Source organism: Gorilla gorilla, chromosome 1 (assembly GCF_029281585.2).
Source record: "Gorilla gorilla gorilla isolate KB3781 chromosome 1, NHGRI_mGorGor1-v2.1_pri, whole genome shotgun sequence".
Classification (NCBI taxonomy): Eukaryota; Metazoa; Chordata; class Mammalia; order Primates; family Hominidae; genus Gorilla; species Gorilla gorilla.
In genome coordinates, this window is record NC_073224.2 from 72,662,746 (window position 1) to 72,681,535 (window position 18,790).

The 18,790-nt window shown below is 40.4% G+C and overlaps 1 protein-coding gene across 2 annotated transcripts in view; it reads right to left on the reverse strand.

Annotated features, from left to right (window-relative positions):
* Positions 1–687: 687 nt before the first annotated feature.
* The window catches only part of TSEN15 (tRNA splicing endonuclease subunit 15), a 44,436-nt gene continuing 26,333 nt past the window's right edge, over positions 688–18,790 (reverse strand). The window contains exons 4-5 of one of the 2 annotated variants that reach the window (XM_055367383.2): positions 2,799–2,898; positions 688–830 (exon numbers count right to left, since the gene is read on the reverse strand). In XM_055367383.2, coding sequence (XP_055223358.1) covers positions 726–830; positions 2,799–2,898 — 205 coding nt within the window. In that variant the 3' untranslated portion in view covers positions 688–725. The remainder of the gene's footprint in view (positions 831–2,798; positions 2,899–18,790) is intronic. The other variant, XM_055367386.2, reaches the window with a different exon arrangement.

Sequence of the window (18,790 nt, forward strand, 5' to 3'; positions counted from 1 at the left end):
CCTGTAAGTGAGTTAGCTGGACTTCTAAAAGTGATGGAACAATCATTAGTCAAGGCTAACTTAGACTTGAAGTAAAATCTGTCTTGTACTGTAAGCTCAACCCTGTGATTCCTAAAACCAACCACCTGGCCTGCTTCCAGACTGCACAGCCTAAACCACAGAGAAGGTGGAAGAAATTTGATTATCTGATTTTATTAGTGCCCCTCAGTGCACAGTCCTAGCCTCAGGCTCCCAGCTATCTAAGACATTCCCTTAGTTCATCCTCAGAATGTAAACATTTGCCTGATGAATAAGTAGTTGGCATAAGCACATTAAGTCCCTCAGAGGAAAGATGCTGTCATATTACTTGACACAAATTATCATGACATATGTACAGAAATAGGATCAGAAAATTTCAGTGAATGTGATTTATTTCTTTCGAGTGCCCTCAATTTCTCATCAGAAGCTCAAAGTGGATTTGCAGGCTGTTTGTTACTGGAGTTTCCAAAATTCTTCCTCTCTCCCCTAGAAGGTGGGTGTTTTATTAGAAGCAATAACAATGGCAATTATTGATAGTGCCATTATCAATAATTATTTGTATGGTATTATTACAATTAATGAATCTCTACCTTGTGCCTGGTGCTGTACCAAAGCATTTTACGTTAGTTTGCTGGGCGTGTCATAACAAAATACCACAGACCAGGTGGCTTAAACAACAGAAATTTATTTTCTCACAGTTCTGGACACTAGAAATCCAGACCGAAGTGCAGGAACATTCCATCTCTGATGAGGCCTCTCTTCTTGGCTTGAAGACAGCCACCTTCTTGCTGTGTCCTCATATGGGCTTTCTTCTGTGTACAACAGGGAAAGAGAGAGAGACACAGAGAGAGAGAGAGAGAAGGGGGAGAGAGATAGAGATCTCTGGTATCCTGTTTCTTCCCCATTTTCTAAGAATATTAGTCCTGTTGGATTAAGGCCCCACTCTCATGACCTCTGTTAATTTGATTACCTCCATATAGGGCCTAACTCCAAAAACAATCACACTGGAGATTAGAGCTTCAGTGTGTGAATTGGGGAATTTGGAGAGGGACACAATCAGTCCACAAGAACCTTACTGAGTCCTCACCACAAGTGTGGGAAGCCAGGGGCATTCTCTACATTTTATCAATGAATAAACAGAGAGCTCATTAATTTGCCCAAAGTCTCACCACCAACAATAAGTTGTTAGCGGTGTTGCTCTTTCTTCTTATTGAAGAGAAGTGGAGTTATGGAGCACTCATCTGCATAAATATGGGGGTTGCTCATAGCAGTGTCAGAAGGAAACTGGCAGGTGGAGACTAGAGCAGAGCACTGAATCCATGGCCACTCTGTTCAGTCAAACAAATCATGGGTTACTGTGCTGAGTTCTGGGGAGAGAGAGACAAAAAGACAGTCACCGTCTTCCAAGAGCTCAGAGTCTCAGCAACAGTGAAGGAGGTCTTCCCTTCCAGGTCCTGATCTGGATAAATGTGTAAAACAGGCAAATGACCCCTTCATCCCTTTCCTTTTCTGAGGGGTGCTTTTGAGTCCGTGTTTGGTGCTACACTCCTCAGAGGCCATGTCCGTCAGAGGCCACCTCCAGCCTGGGAGCTAGCACCCCAGTTCACCCAGACTCTTCAGTGATGGTGACCCACCTCTTATCCTTCCCTCATCCCCTACCCTACTGTCCAGACATTTTATTGGTAGTCTCTGGACACTGATGGCTTATAGCACAAATTTCAGGCACCATGGCAGGCAGTGTGGTGGGAATCATTTGATGGTAGGTGGGTTTGTCAGTGAACATCAAAACAGTAGTGAGAGAGACAGCCTTCATCCTGAGCTTTTCACAAAATAGACTGTTCCTGCTATGGCTTAGAATTATGCTAAAGGGTGTATCACAGACCCTGTCAATGCTCTGCTCACATCCCTTAGGAGAAATCAGCAGAGGACGGTGTGCAGGCCAGCTCCCTTCTCAAGCCATGTGGTTGGCAGACCCTGTGGGAGCCTTCCGGGACCCACCTTTCCATCCTCTGCACAGCCACTAAAGGAGGGTGAAGAGCCCACACCAGAACTGGTCTGCCTGTGAGATGCCTGAAGAGGACAGTCCCAGCTGATTGTGTTTTCTTAACTGTAGACTCTAATCTCTCCAGGTGGAATCTTAATTGAGGGTGGCTCTGCCAGGGCATGTATAGGGTCCTGGGAATTCAACAGAATGAATTCAACAGAATGAATTCAACAGAATGCATGGGATCTGATGTCAAAAAATGCCTTGCTTGTATTCTGACCATATCACATATGAGCTATGTGGCGATTTAACTTTTCTGGGTCTTATTTTCCTCATATGTAAAATGGGAGAATAACCGCCACATCAAAAAACCATTCCAAGATGATAATAATAGCTAATAAGATTCGGAGGGGGGGCATGAAGTGACTATAGCTCAGCGACCCTATGAGGGTATATCATAGATCCCCAAATCTCTGGAAACCAGATGAGTTTTGCAACTCAGAATGCAGAATTAATAAAGGCAACAGGGTGCATATGACAGATATTACAGAACACCCACTAAGGTCTGGGGTGGTCCCTTAGAATCAAACCCAATATTTCTGCACCCAAAATAGAAAGATTTATATTAAGCAAGTAAAGCCTATAAATAGTTTCAATTTGAAGTCGCAGATCAAGGATTGTGGCCCAGTGAACCTAAGCAATTGGCTCAATATCACACACCAAGTTTTGAACCCTGAGACCAGAGACTCTGCTCTAATTACTATAGTGCACTCCCGCAGTAATGAAATCCTCTCACCTGAATGAATGAAGACGTTAAGGGATTTGGATCTGATTCACAAGAAGGTGAGAGCTGCTTTTTGTTAATATCTTTAATAAATATATATGGATTATTCCTCCTGGAAATAAAATTAAAGATATGGTTGCATTTGATATATTAATGCCACAAAGTACCTACCTACAAAAAAATAATAGCTGCTATTTCTTGAAAATGTGCTGAGTAAGTTACATATATTCATCACATTTAATCCTCACAAGAGCCCTAAGAGATAGATTTTATTAGTATTGCCCCCTTTTAGAAATGAGAATAAGGAACTCACCCAAGGTCACCCCAAAATAAGTGGCAGGGCATTAGATCCAACTGGGTTCTGTCAAAGCCTGTGCCCCTTCCACTCCACCACCCTGCCTCCAAGGGGCAGTGTATGTTGCTGACCATGATTATGTGGTTTGCCTAAGGCCATAGGCAGATCCAGTGTCCAGAGCACTCAGTACCTGGGCCTCGTGACTTTAAAAGGCCTGGCAGTGATTGACTTCCACTTAGAAAAGCTTTGCAACTCAATATCATCTCTTTTTGCTGCCTACTCTTGCCACTCTGAGAAAAGAACAGTACCTAGTGTTCACAAGAAGATGTAACAGAATTGATCGGAAAGAAAATTTTATCTTATTCCAGTCCTGTTCATAGTGTTGTACCAGTCTATATTTAGATAAATGCTCCACACAGCCAAAGAGGCAATAAAAGCAAGTTTAAAAGGTACTAGGTTCATGCCAGGAAACAATAAGGAGCTGCAAGTTCTCATTCTTTGCCCAAAGAATGACTATTTAAAACACAAGAGACAATAAAAACAAGCAGTCTCAGCAAACACAATGGTGCTTTCAGGTCTGGGGCATCTCATCATCTCAGGGCAGTTGAAGAAAAATAAGGATGTCAGAGCCCTCTTCTGTTACAGAAATGAGGCCCTCAGTAGGGAACCCATACAAGTCTCAGTCTGAACTACTTGTAAAGGCAGGGAAGAACACTGGTAGGAAAGTCATGGGCTGGCCTGAGGGAGCTCCTCAATGCCCAGAGGATCAGCTACTGCCCCAGAGACCAAATTTGAACTCTAGTGTTTCAGTAAGATGAAAATGAGTTTGGGAAACAATTGAGGTTTATTCATTCATTCATGGGTTTCAGGGTTTGATGAGAAACCAAGGTCCAAGCTCCCCAGTCCTTTTGAGAGCTCCTATTCTGGGCTACCCTAGAATGCTGTGATTCTTGCATTATTTATAGCAATGTATGTTTCAATCATTAACTGTCTTCCACTGCAGTTATTTGTACACATTTTTCTCTTTTCTACTAAGTTATAAACTCCTTGAGGGCAGAGAACAGTCCCTACTTATTTCCTAGTCTGTAGATGCTAGCATGGTATCTATTAAATTGAGATTTTTTAAATGGACCTATGTTGCTCAAAGCCTTTTTCAGTGATATCTTCTATGGGTTGAGGACAATAATGCTTTTCCAATCTTGTGAAACATCAGATTTCTGGACTCTGTCTAGACTGTTTCATTTCTGCACTCATACAAACGAGTTCTTAGCAGAGCACATCTGTCTGGTTATACCTTGCTGAATACAATAAGTAATAGCCAGCCTCTCCCCTGGAGATAAAGACTTGTCAGGCACTGGGCATGCCTTTTAAATAATCACCAGCAACAGATTTACCAAATGCTCTGCCATCTCTTCCACAGGTCTCCATCTTCCCAGCCTTTGATATCGGTGTCTGTGCCACCCACCATCCAACTGATGAGTCGATGCAACATATCTTAGGTTTTTCTTACATTAACCTCCACTTCAAAGTGCCAATTTCTAAATTTACCAGGACAATTAACACTAACAGCTATAATAAACAAAACCCAGAATTTTAGGGACCTAACCCAAAATAAGTTTGTTTCTTCCTTATAAAACAGCCCATTGCAGGTGTTCCTGGGTGACGAGTAGCTGTCTCCCAGGTAGTAATTTAAGGACTCCAGGCTCCATAGATCTTGTGGCTTCACTATTTCTTAGGGGCTCTTTGTTTTCTGCTTCCAGCCAACAGAAATGGAAAGAGACAGTAGGGAAGGCCTGTCCTTTTCTAAAATCTTTACCCCAGGAGTGACACACAGCTCTTACATTCCACTGTCTCCATGTCATATGTACACACCTACATGCAAGGAGAGGCAGGGGCTGTCTCTGCCACTACAGCTAATAATAATAATAGCTAAAATATATTATGCATCTTTGTTGTGCAAACTGTATACACTAACTATATTATATAATATATACAACAATCCTGAAAAGTAGGAATTATCATCACTATTTTAGAAATAAAAAAATACTAAATATATATATATCAATTTCTGAGCCTTGGTGACTATATATACTGTACTATACTATACCATATATAAAAAAATATATATTCTGGAGCTCAGAGAGGATAAGTGACTTGCTCTAAGTCACCCACTCAGTAAGCAGCAGGTCAAGATGTGAACCCAGACTTGCATCACACTTAAGCCCCTTTCCCTTCTTTTGGATCGTGGAACAAGAGATACGTGTGCTTTGAGACTGGAGGGTAGGAAGGATTCAGGACAATGACTCAAGCTGTATTTTGAAAAGTAAGTATCCGACCAGCCAGAGTGGTACTGAGACTAGAGAATGACGTTTCCGTAAAGGCAATGAGGCCTTTGGTAAAGGTATGTCTATGGAAGACTTAGAAATAATTACAGTGTTTAGACAGTATTAATCAAGGGTCTTAGGAGTATCCAAATCATTTCGTAAACCTCAGCCCTCCCTCTCCAATATGTCCCTGAGGGAGCTGTATACTACAGAAAATTGGTAAAAAAAAGAAAAGCAAGTGTCCTATTCTCAGCTGAAGTCAGTCCCCTACCCACAGTGCACAGCCCTTGTAAGCTGGGCTGGGACACCTGAGAAAGCCTGGAGGATCAGAGATGGAACACCTTTTCTCCCCATAAGCCCAAACTCAACTTCAACATTTCACCACACCTCATCTGCCATAAATGAAGACAGAAATCCAAACAGATGAAAATGCTTGATCAGACAAGATAAGAGCAAAATTTTGGCTGGGCACATCCTAAGCAGGAGAGCCCTGGCTTTCTCCCCATTCAGGCCACATGGAGGAAGAAAGGAGGAGAAAAGAGAGTTAGGTCTTTAGACTGCTTCTATAGCACACATGAAAGAGGGACAGGAGATAATACATCTTTGTACGTGACCTTTTTGTTTACATCAACTCTACTGAGGTATAATTTACATGGAAGAATATGCACCCATTTTAAGCCTAAGTTTGATGAGTTTCAAAACTATAACCAGACATGGAAACACCACCACAATCAACATATAGATCATTTCCATCATCTTTTGCCTAAATTCCTTCATGCCCTTTTGTGTTACATACCCTCCACCCCAAGCCTCAAAAAACCATAGATCTATTTTGTCATTATAGATTAAATTTGCCTTTTCTCAAGTTTCATATAAATTCATATAGCATAAATGCTTTGGGTTTCGACTTCCCTCATTCAGCAGAGTGTTTTATGAGTCACCCATGTTGTGGTGTATGTCAGTAGCTTGTTCTTTTTATTGCTGAGTAGTATCCCATTGTAAAGATTACTACTGTTTGTTTATACATTTACCCATTGATGAATATTCAGGTTATTTCTAGTCTGACTGTTATGAATAAAGCTGTTATAAACCTCATGTACAGGTCTTTGTGTGGACATTATTCATGACCTTTTAGTGGGCAGCAACCATTCTACTGGCAAACATGGTCCAGTGTCCTAGAATGTCATCAATCTACAGCAACTCTGCCCCACAGGATAGGGTGGAGGGTGGAGGACTGGGGAGCATGATGGGGAAGCATCGCTTCTCTTCTACAAACCTGACCTAGAGCTCAATAACACCCAAGAGAAATGCACATGAAACCCATTGAATTCCATACATTTTCCTCCTATTTTCTCCCTCACCTACTTCTTTCTTGCATTTGATTTTTTTTTTAATGTTTAACTTTGAGCACTGGAAATAATGACTGTTTTTTCCACATGCTATCTAGTACCCTCATGAATGATTTTGATATTTCATTTATTATTAAATATGAGATCTACTTTAAGTAACCTGGCACTTATTAGAGGAGTCACCACCAAAATGTGGCCAGTTGCACCAGGGTCACTCCACTCTTCTCCTCCATCTCTGATAGTCTCTCAACCACTGTGGCCCTGAATCTGCCAGGGGAATATGCCATTTTCCATATGGTCTGCTGTTTTAGGTGCCTAAAAGGGGGAAGGGTCTCAATACCTCACATAGGTCTGCTCACCTTCCAGAAGTGGGATTAGCCAACAAATAGGGCCTTAGCCATTGTATTTTTTCTTAGAGAATAAAAACAAACAAGTAAGCAAACAAAACACAACCCAGAAGAGCATTGATGGTTACAATAGGAAATGTAATAGAAAAACACAATGAAACATGACATGCATACACATATAAAGATTTAGATTGATGTCAAAGACTGGTGGACTGTGGGTTGATAAGAACCCACCAACATATTTTGTTTAATCTGCAGTGTTTAAATAAAATTGATATTTTGTGAAGTTAAAAATGGGGAAACTTCACCAAAAAATTTCACACACAAAAGTAAGAACATCTGGCAAGTACGCCCATGTTGCCACTTCACAAGAATCTGCTGGAGCTTCACAACAGCTGCTCCCTTTGGCCAAGCTCATTTGCTGTGTACACTCACATCACTCCAGTGTATTATCTACCTGGCTGTGGCAGGCACTTTAGTTTGCAACCCTTGCATTAAGGCATCACCCTATTAAGGAAGAGGCAGTGGGCAGACACACTTCACTTTAGGTGCGTAAAAGAGGGAAGGGTCTCAATATCTCACATAGGTCTGCTAACCTTCCAGAAATAGGATTAGTCAACAAATAGGGTCTTAGCCATTATATTGTTTCTTAGAGAATAAAAACAAGCAAGCAAGCAAACAAACAAACAAACAGAAAACAACCCAGATGAGCACTGAAGGTTACAATAGGAAATGTAAGTAGAAAAACACAATTAAACATGACATGTGTACTCATATAAGTCATTCAGTTCGAGAGCAGCCTGGTCAATATGGTGAAACTCGATCTCTACTAAAAAAAAAAATACAAAAAACATTTTTTTCTTCACTGACAAGGATACGTATTTTCTGAGATGGAGACAACATGTGAAATAGTCAAATCCCAAGGCAGGAATTCTTTTCTTCTTTCTCTTCCTTCCTTCCTTCTCCTTTTCCTCTTCCTCCTCCCCCTCTTTTGGCAGCAAAGAATTCCACTTATTGAACATATTACAAAAGAGGTTTTCAACAAAAAGACCAAAGTCCATGCCATCAACAGACTCCTCAGAATCTAGGCGTTTTTAACTTCCGATGCTTTATCCAGACACTCCTTCCCCTTCCTACTCCCCTCAGTGAGCTCTGGCCTTCACAGCCTGGCCAGGGAGCTCCTACCGCTAAGATAACTCGGCAGTGTGGCTCTCATGGCCCCTCCCTCGCTGCTAAATAGCCAGGTCATTCTGGGCCAGGGAAGCAGACCTCCCTGGCTGGTGCCCACAGCTCAGAGGCCTCTTCCTGAGGTGGCTCCACTCTTTCTTCCTCAGCTGATTCTGCCTCTACAACAAGAGAAAACTGGAACTTTCCACAGTGCCTGGCATTTTCATAGCAATGTCATAAAATTACGAAGCCTTGTGGTGGTTCTACCAGGAGCTTAGGTCTCCCCTAAGCTCCAGATTTATCCATCCACTGTCCACTAGATTTCTTCTCCTCCATCTCCGATACTATCTCAGCCAAAACTTTTCCAAATCTATAGCTGTAATCTTACCTTGTTATCCCCCCAAAGCAAATCATGTTTTAACTCCTGTATTTCCTTTTCTTACAATTTTCTTCACAATGACCCAAGCCAGAAGCCTTGGAATCATTCTAAGTGTCTCTATCTTATTACATCTACTTTCTCACATCCAAATGGTCATGGGACCTACTACAAACCACCTCCTTTCTATCTTTCATACATCGGCTCCTCTCCATCTTTAGTGTAACTAACCTCATTCAAGCTCTCACATGGGACGTTCTGAAAGTCTCCCAATTATGTGCTTATAGACATATAAGCTTGCCTGCTCCAACCCTCCACGTTCTACACATAGAACAGTGAGAGTGACTTCTAAACCAGGAGTCTGATCATGGTGCCCTTCAGCTTAAACCCTTTACTGGGCCCTCTGTTTGGACAATGGATACAGATTATGGTTCTCGGTGACCTATTATTAGCTTCTGGCCTAGTTCTCTAGACCTGCACTGTCCACATGTGGCTCCTGAGCACTTGAAATTGTGCTAGTCCAAACCAAAGGATGCTATAAGTATGAAACACACACCAGATTTCAAAGAGATAGTAAAAAGAAAAAAGAGTCTAAAATATCTCGTTAATAATTTTTATATTGGTTATGCATTGAAATGAAAATATTCGCATATATAGAACTAAAAGCATATTATTAAAATTATGTATTTTCTCTTTAACATCTTTTAGTGTGGCTACTAGAAAATTTTAAATTACATATGTGGCTTGCATTATGTTCTAGATGTTTTCCTCATCATACCTTTCTACCCTCCATCCTGCTAAACACCAGGCATGCTAAATGACTGACAGTTTCCTACAGTAATCCATAGTATCTAGTAATTTTATTCAGTCCCTTTTAAGTGAAAATTAAAATGGCCTTAACTATCACACCCCATCCCACCTGTGACGGTTTTAAGATATTATCCATAAATCCTTTTGATACTCCCCCCTTTCAAAAGGTAAACTTGAATATACCTCCCCCTAGTATGGACTAGACTTGGCAACTTGCTTCTAATGAACAGAATAAAGCAGAAGCATCAGTGTGTATGCTCCAGGATTAGGTCATCAAAGGTGTTGGATCTTCTCTCTCTCGTGCTCTCTCTAGCTCTCTCTCACTCTCTCTTGCTCTCCCTCTCTCTCACTGTGGTCATTCGCTCTGAGTGAAGCCAGCTGTAGTATCATGAGGAGACCCAAGGTGTCCTGTGGAGAGATCCACATGGCAAGAAAGCAAGGCCTTCTCCTGCCAACAGCCATGTGAGTGAGCTATCTTGGAAGTGGATCCTCCAGCCCCAATCAAGCCTTCAGATAATGGAAGCCCTAGCTAATATCTTCATGGAAACCTCACGAGAGACCCTGAGCCAAAAAGCTGCTCCCAAATTTCTGAACCACAAAAACTATTGTTTTAAGTAGCTGAGCTTTGGGATAATTTGTCACACAGCAATAGATTACTAATATACCATCCATACCCTATATCTTCCCCACCCCAACTTCCACCCAAGAACAGGAAGAGAGAAGAGAAGCTGCTAAGAACTCCAACTTAGTTTTGCCTACTTAGATGTCAAGATTTGATTCAAAGTCATCTCCTTTATGAAGCCTTTCATCAGAAACCCCAACCAATTCCCATGTGTCCATAACATTTTTTTAAAATTTAGAAATATTTTAATACATTTTGAACTTTGTGTCTTAACTAAACACATATTTTCTGTTTTGAACTTTCCAAAAATGTATTTTTCTGAATATAAAAGTGATAAATACACATGGCAGAAGCTTTGGAATAATCTAAAAAGAAGAGAATTTAAATCATCTGAAGTGCAACCCCACTGAGGAAAACACTGTTGATATTGTTCATGTCCCTCTTTGCATACATTTTGTATAGATAAGAATATATTTCATATACAGTTTTGCATTCCTCTTTTCTCATGCAATGACCTCACCTCTCAGTTCCTTGACTAGTACTGACTTGACTAGTCAGTACTACTCAGTTCTCAGACAGAACTACTCAGTTCCTTGACTAGTACTGACTTGACTAGTACTGACCTTGACTAGTACTGACTCCCGGGTCAAACTCTAATCTATACCCTTACTACTCAAAATGTGGTCCATGGACCAGCTGCACTGACATCATCAGACAACTTGTTAGAAATGCAGAATTTCAGATCCCATCATGGTCTAAACTCAGGACATTTGCACTTGCTGTTCCCTTTGCCCGCAAGGCTGGTCCTCTAGTTATTTGCATTACTCCCACCCTCACTGCATTCTGGTCTCTGCTCAAATGTCACCTGCAGAGAAAAGCCATTCTTGGTCACCCTAACTAAAATTGCATTCCTGTCACACTCTATCCCCATACCCTGCTTTACGTTCTTCATAGCATTTGTCATAACTTGACATTATTTTATGTGTATTCATTTGTTTATTTTCTTCCACAAATATTTGTGGAACACCCACTATGTATCAGACACTGTTTTAACTTCTGGGAATATAGAAGGGAACAAAATAAGGTCCTTATATCCCCCACTGTAATATAGGCATGCTTATACAACTACAAATTGCTAGTTATTATTTCATGTTTTTTAATTTATTCATTCCTTCAAGAGACCTAATCCCCACCATCAACAGAAGGCTCCTTGCCATATCTCATGACTTAAATGCACCCTGAATATTCCCCCTTCTCTTTTAGAGAGAACTTTCCAATGTGCTTTTGTGCTGTGCTAAGTTTAACTTCTTTTCATTCCTAATGAATTGCCCCAGTACAGCTTCCCTGCAGTGGAAATTTCCCTTATTTGATTTAAGTCTCCCACTGTATAGCTGGTGTTTATCTTATTCCTATGCAATTTATCTAAACCTAAAGGATCCCCCAAAGTGAGACCAAAAAAAAAAGTGTTATCATCACCATCACCATTAGCAGCAGCAACAGCAGCAGCAAGATCAGGCCTGAGAAATTTTTCAAGGGGCAAAATTGTCCCCCCATCTTTTCCTTTACCTTTGCCATGGTTTGAATGTCTGTCCCCTCCAGACCCATGTTGAAATTTAATTGCCATTGTAGTAGTATTAAGAGGTGGGATATTTAAGAGGTGATTAGACCATGAGGGCTCCACCCTCATGGGCAGGATTGGTGCCATTATAAAGGGCTAATTTGACTCCTCTTGATCTCTCTTTCCCTTCTGCCTTCTGCCATAAGATAAAGCAAGCAGGCCCTTGCCAGATGCTGGACCCTTGATCTTAAGCTTCCCAACGTCAAGAAATGTGAGCTAATAAATTTCTGTTCATTATAAATTACCCAGTCTCTGATATTCTGTTACAGAATAACAGAAAATTAAAATGCTCTTTAACTATCACATCCCATCCCACCTGTGATGGTTTTAAGATATTATCCATAAATCAAAAGGATTTATGGATAATAATCAAAAGGATTTATGGATAATAATCAAAAGGATTTATGGATAATATCTTAAAACCATCATAGGTGGGATGGGGTGTGATAGAATAACAGAATATCAAACAACAAAATGGACTAAGACTACCTTCTACATACCCTGCTAAACATCTAGGTCCTACTCCTTGGAGGACTGGCTCTCAGCTAGTTATCATGTATTCTCTTCCAAGGTGGCAACCTGCACATCAATGGGAAGAGTTTGGAGGCTGCAAAGGGAAGGATCATTGATAGTTTATTGTATGCTGGGCTTCATTTATCCTCACATAACCATTTCAATGTGTGAGGAAAACACAACCCTGGAAGGACACACTTTGTCCTTCATTTTACAGATGAGAAACTGAGGCTCAGGGAGATTACACAAGTGTCCCATGTCACTGTTGGTTTTCTGAAGTCAAAACTCTGCCTTGCAAGTCTCTTGGGCCTCAAAAATTCAAAGAAGCACAATTCTAGTGGTGGATTAATAAGGCCCATGATGGGAGGAATATGTTGTTGTTGTTTTTAACAGGGGTAGAGGTGGAAGAGGGTGATGAGCGTGAGGGTGAGAAGGAAAGATCTATGTGGCAAAATCTTTCAATTATAGGATCACCAAAATAAAGAGCTAGAGGGGATCACAGATAGTATCTGCACCAACTCCTTTCATTTTGTGGGAGTGGAACATTATGATCCAAAGTGGATGAATTCTATTCATTTATATCTAAATGATAGAGAATGTACAATCCAGAAAAAAGCAACATTCTTGCTTATATTTATAGGAACCAAGTTTTATAATGATCTCACTTGGGATGGGAGAAGAGATGACCAATTTTTCACCCAATATTCAAAACCACAGAATCCCCATCTGTGGTCATCAACAGAAGTACAATCCACAATAGTTGTATAATTATGTGAGAGGCATTACCATTTCTAAGTAGAGTTTCCAAATTTAGCAGTTTACATGTCTTCATTTCCCCAAAAAATGTTGAATAAATAAATGCATAGGTTTGGCATAGGAAAGGATGTGTAATCAAATAATAAGTAAACTTATCAGGCAGATATATTTTGTTTAGAAATCCTTATTTTGATTTCTCAGAACTCTAAGGCAAGGGATCAAAATATAAGGGATCTTGTAGCATAAGCATGCTTACAAAAGAAAATCGCATGGGATGGTGATTTGTCTCACAGCCTGAGGTACATGCAGCTCTGCTTTCTGTACAAAGTGGACAGGGCAGAAAAGCAGCTGGTCCTTGCCCTGCCACTGGAATGGCAGGAATAGGATGGGGTGGGTAGTAGTCCATTTATGAATATTTGAATGCAATCAAATAAGACTTCTATTGAGCTTCTACTCTGTATCAAATACTGCATTATCATTAGGTGGGATGTAAGCTGATAGATAAGATAAAATGTACCCTCAGAAAATTAAATAGGTCTTGTGAGTATCAATATGAATTTTAATGACAATTAACACATTCTGTTTGTGAATGTAACTGGATAATTTTTTATATATTAACTGATATATTTTCCCTTCTCAGTAATTCTTGTTCCCTGTGAACTTTTTCCCATACAGGCTTTCTTGGCACACTGCCTCAGGAACAGGATTATGCTACAGAACAAAAAGAGCAAATTCTTGGCTTTTGAATTCCAAAATCTAAAATCTTGGCAAAAACAATATGTTTAGAAGGAAAATCGATCTGGAAATGGTCGGCATCAGTTTTTCCTACCCCTAAGACAAAATAAACCTAGGGGAAAAAACTTGTTGGGGATAAAAAGTAGCAAAAGTGGAGGAGTTAGAACCTTGAACTGGTCATGGAGCAGACACCTGTGGTCCGTGCCCTCCGCTCTGACCCCAAAAGTTGCTGGTGCAGAGGAGAGACAATAGACGCTCCAAAGGAAATAGAGGAAATGAAAGGGAATATGGCCAGCACCCACTCCTACCCTATACCCCCAACTGCTGCCTCCAGGCCCAGGTAAAGCTCCACATACTCCACATATCTCAGACTCTTAGGATCTTTCTCCAACATGCTATGAAGACAGCAGAGAAGCACATATGGCTGGGAAAGTGTATCTAGATGGAGAGGACCCAAAACAGCCTGAAAGTTCCCCAACATGTCCCTGGAGTTCAGGACCAGACCAAATATTTTCCAAGTGCTCAAGAGAAAAAGTCATGAGAGACCCAGATGGACCTCAGGCACTGCAGGATGATGCCCAATTCAGCCACTACCTGTGTGACTGATGAGAAACCCTAAGGACTAATGTCTGTCCCCCAGCTCTCTCTCTGTCAGATGCTAATGCATCTGAAAGTGTCCTAGATCTATACAAACACTCCATGTTCACTATCCCACATAAACAACTATCCATCCCAGAAGAGTTGCCACCAGGCTCTTCATAAACCCAGCCTCACCCACACATCCATGTTTAACCAGCTTCCTTCAGAAATATTCTCGCAGAGTTCCACTAAATCTTCTATGCTATAGGCACAACTGCTTTCTTTTTTCCATTCTTAGGAAGTAAAGAAAAGGCCAGGACAACATAGTCTGTGTAACAATCTGGTGCATCAGAAGAACGGAAAGAATAAAGTCCCCAATGACCCTAGGTTCCTGATCCATACAAGATCTTCTTTCTGATCTCCAGAACCCGAGCCATGAAGTGGGAAAAAGTCCTCTAGGTGGCCCGTTTCCCAACCTGGTGGTACTTAGTGCCCTTTCCTTCTTGCAATGTCCTCTCACTTTCTTCCCAAAACAACCCGAAACTCACTCCCATTAAAGTGACGGGACTCAATAGTTTGAGGTTTAACTTCAGATCCTTCTCTGTTCACGCAGCTATCCAGTTGTTAAATCTACCTGCCGGCTCTCTCCTCTCCTTTCTATTACCTGGAAGTGCTGCTCTCTGAATATTCCTTCTCCTCAATCCAGGAACATGACAGATTTGCACTTCCCCTCTTTCTTGAGGTAGATCATGGCCAGGCACGTGGCTTCCTTTGGCTACTGAAACGTGGACAGGAGTAACATGGGCTGCTTCCTAATTGCAGTAAGCAACACTGCAGCTGGAACTGCCTCCTGCAGCTGGAACTGACAGCATTTCAGATGGTGGAGGCCCTATCACTCTGATTTCCAGAGTAAAGGGCATGCAATGGGTCGTTTCAGTCAATGGGCATGTAAAGTGAGCAAGCAATAAACACTTGTTAAATGAACTCGCTGGCTGTTGCTGCATAATAATCCAGCCCATCCTGACTAATATGCGCAGGCTATTATTGGGGTTTAGGCTCTCATTCCTCATCAAAGCTTTTAACACATGCCATTCAAAGTGTGGTTCATACACAGGTATCAATCCACAAACTATTGCTGCTCTGCAATGATGTAAGTATAGAAATTGAGAATAAACATTTAGAAATTCTTGTAACAGTTAAGCTGATTAATTTGACCTATTGAATCTAATAATAACATATTTGGAATTGTCTTTCCGCCAGATCTTAGCACGATGTCTTACCCATGAAGGTGCTAACAAAATGTTTGTCAAATTAAATTGGATTATTGATTCATGATTAAGAAACAGAATTATGTTAGGATTCCAAGCACTGGCAGGCAGATCTGAGGAATACTTGGGGTGCAAGATCATTGAGGTGCAATGATCTTCTTCATTGAGGTGCAATGATCATTTATAAGTTTCTGGATTTTCTGTTTGTACCAGCACAAAATTTAGTGTCAACAAGCAGAGAAACTTTCTGAGTTCTTCTTTATTTACTATTAAATATTGTTTTAGGTTTGCCAACATAAAAGCATGAGCATGAATGTGTTTATCCTCTGGAATAAAACTCTGTAAATATATTGCTTATGAATATGTTTTTCAGAATTACCCACAAACAGCTTGACATTTTGATACATTTGTTCAAGTATCAGAGGATAATGTAATTGATCCCAAAATCACTTCTTAACTCCCTCCAGGACTGAATAATTTTTTCCTCCCGAAGACTTTGGCACACACTAATATATTTCTCTGCATCATACAAGAAAAAGGCAACATAATATTCTGAAAACAATACAGTGCTAGGTATCAGGAGACCTGGATCTAATCTGCATTACCCACTCCACTTGCTTGCTACTACCTGGAGCTATTACTTAACCACTTGTGCCCTAATTTCTCTATCTTATGAGGATAAAAAGTTAATAACATGTAAGTAACATCAGCTCTGTTGTGAGCATCAAGATATAGGGTTCTGAAGCACTTAGTAGTGAATAAAGTACAACATGATTATAACTTTGCATTTATATATAATATTGTCCTTGTAATGCTCTTGAATTATTTTGTACATAGATTTTCTCCTTTCAAGGGAGACAATAAGCTCCTTAGAGGTTCACTGTGCACTTTTTCTTTGCATATGATCCAATGCTGAATACTTTGGGACAAATAATACACATATGATGATCGTTTGAAAACTATTTATCATAAGTTGTTAAACCCCTTCACCCTTAAGTAAACTACACAAACTTTATACACTGCAAGACAAGTATTTCTCAATTCACACTAACAACAGGTGTTTAGAATTTTGGCTAAAGAGAGTTGTAATTGCCTGTCTGAATTCCTTGAGGGTAGAGGTCATGTCTCACCAATCTTTGTATCCCTAGACTTACCACAGTATCTGAGCACAGAGAAGGAGCCCAGTTTATATGGACTGCATTATGTACCCTTCAAATTCATATATTGAAATCCTATCCCACAACGTGACTGGAATTGGGGATAAGGCCTTTAGGGAGGTCATTAAAGTTAATGATGTCATAAGGATGGGGCCCTAATCTGATGGCGCTGGTGTTCTTATAAGAAGATGAAAAGATGCCGCCAGACAGCATGCACTTGCACGTGCTCTGACCCTCTCTCTCTCTCTCTTTTTCTCAATCTCGCCATGCCCCACAGAGGAAAGGCCATGTGAGGACACAGCCAGAAGGCTGCCATCTGCAAGCCAGGAAAAGAGCCCTTAAAAGTCTGCTAGCACCTTAATTTGGAACTCCCAGCATCCAGAACTGTAAGGAGATAAATTTCTGTTGTTTATGCCACCCAGGCTGTGGTATTTTGTAATGATTCTCCTAGCTAAGATACCAGTTAATGTCTGAAGATAAACTGATAAATAACCTTTAATAAAATACTTCTTATTACTTCCACTTAGTACCCAGAAACCTAAAAGGCCAGTCTCTGATTTTGCTTAAATTGGCTTTGGGAAAATTTTCAAAATCATTTAAACATTATAATAGCACACCCACCTACTAGACATTTGATTTTTCCATCCACTTTCCTTCGTGAGTACAAGCAGTTCTTATCCAAAGATCATTAAGAGGATTAGGCTGCAAGAATGGGGGTGGTAAGGAACAGAACAGTTATTGGCCAGAAAGAAGGGGAATTGTACTATTAATTGTTCAGAGGATAGCACATTATTCTGCACATGTAAACACTCAAGGTAAAATATGGCAGATGAATAAAGAGCTTCTGTATAGAAGAACTATAAACTTTGGCAGGAACCACTGTGCTGCAGCAGTGAAGAGGCCTCCTGCTAGGGGCTGCAATGGAAAAAGTGACCTCAGAGAGGAATTCAGAACAGAAATACTCAGAAAGAGATGAAACACCATGAAGTTTTGGTTAAGTCATTTGGTTCCAGGATTATAAAAGGGAAAAGCTGTTTTAGTAAAAAATAAAAAATAAAAATAAAAATGCTGACTACGTGAACTTTGCAGATTACTCTTCTATTCTAATTGTAAATTTGAATTCCAAAGTACCTCTTCCTTCATGTTCTTTACAAGAGATCTATGGTGTTTGGTAACATACTCTTCTAAAGAGTCTCAGCCAGGAGAAGCAAATACTTAGTCTGGAGCCATAGGACCTAGCTTAGCATTCCACTGAGCTGCCCCAGCACAGAGGGCACACTGATTAGGGACTCCAGAAAAGAAAGGCAAAGGCGGCACCAGAGAGAAATCCTCACATGCCATTTCCCTCTTTCATGCCCCAGCTAAAGAGGGCACCTCTTTTATAGAAAAGTTTATACCGGCATACCTTGGAGATATTGAAGGGTCAGTTCCAGACCACTGCAATAAAGTAAATATTGCAATAAAACAAGTCATACAATTTTTTTGGTTTCCTAGTGCCTATAAAACTTGCATTTACACGAACATGTAGTATATGGCATCATGTCTAAAAAACAATGCACACACCTTAATTTTAAAATACTTTATTGTGAAAGAGGCTAATGATCATCTGAGGCTTCAGCAAGTAATAATCTTTTTGCTGGTGGAGAGTCTTGCCTTGATGTTAATGGGTGCTAACTGATCAGAGTGGTGGTTGCTGAAGGTTGCGGTGGCTGTGGCAAAGTCTTAAAATAACATACAATGAAATTTGCCAAAATCATTGACTCCTCCTTTCACAAAAGATTTCTCTGTAGACTCTGATGCTACTTGATAGCATTTTACCTACAGTAAAATATTCAAAATTGGAATCAATCTTCTCAAACTCTGCTGCTGCTGTATTAAGTTTATGTAATTTTCTAAATATTTTGTCATTTCAACAGTGTTCATAGCATCTGCACAAGAAGTAGATTCCATCTCAAGAAACCACTCTTTGCTCATCCATAAGAAACAACTCCTCCTATGTTCAGGTTGTCTCATGAAATTATAACAATCCATTTACATCTTCAAGCTTCACTTCCAATTCTAATTCTCTTGCTATTTCTACCACATCTG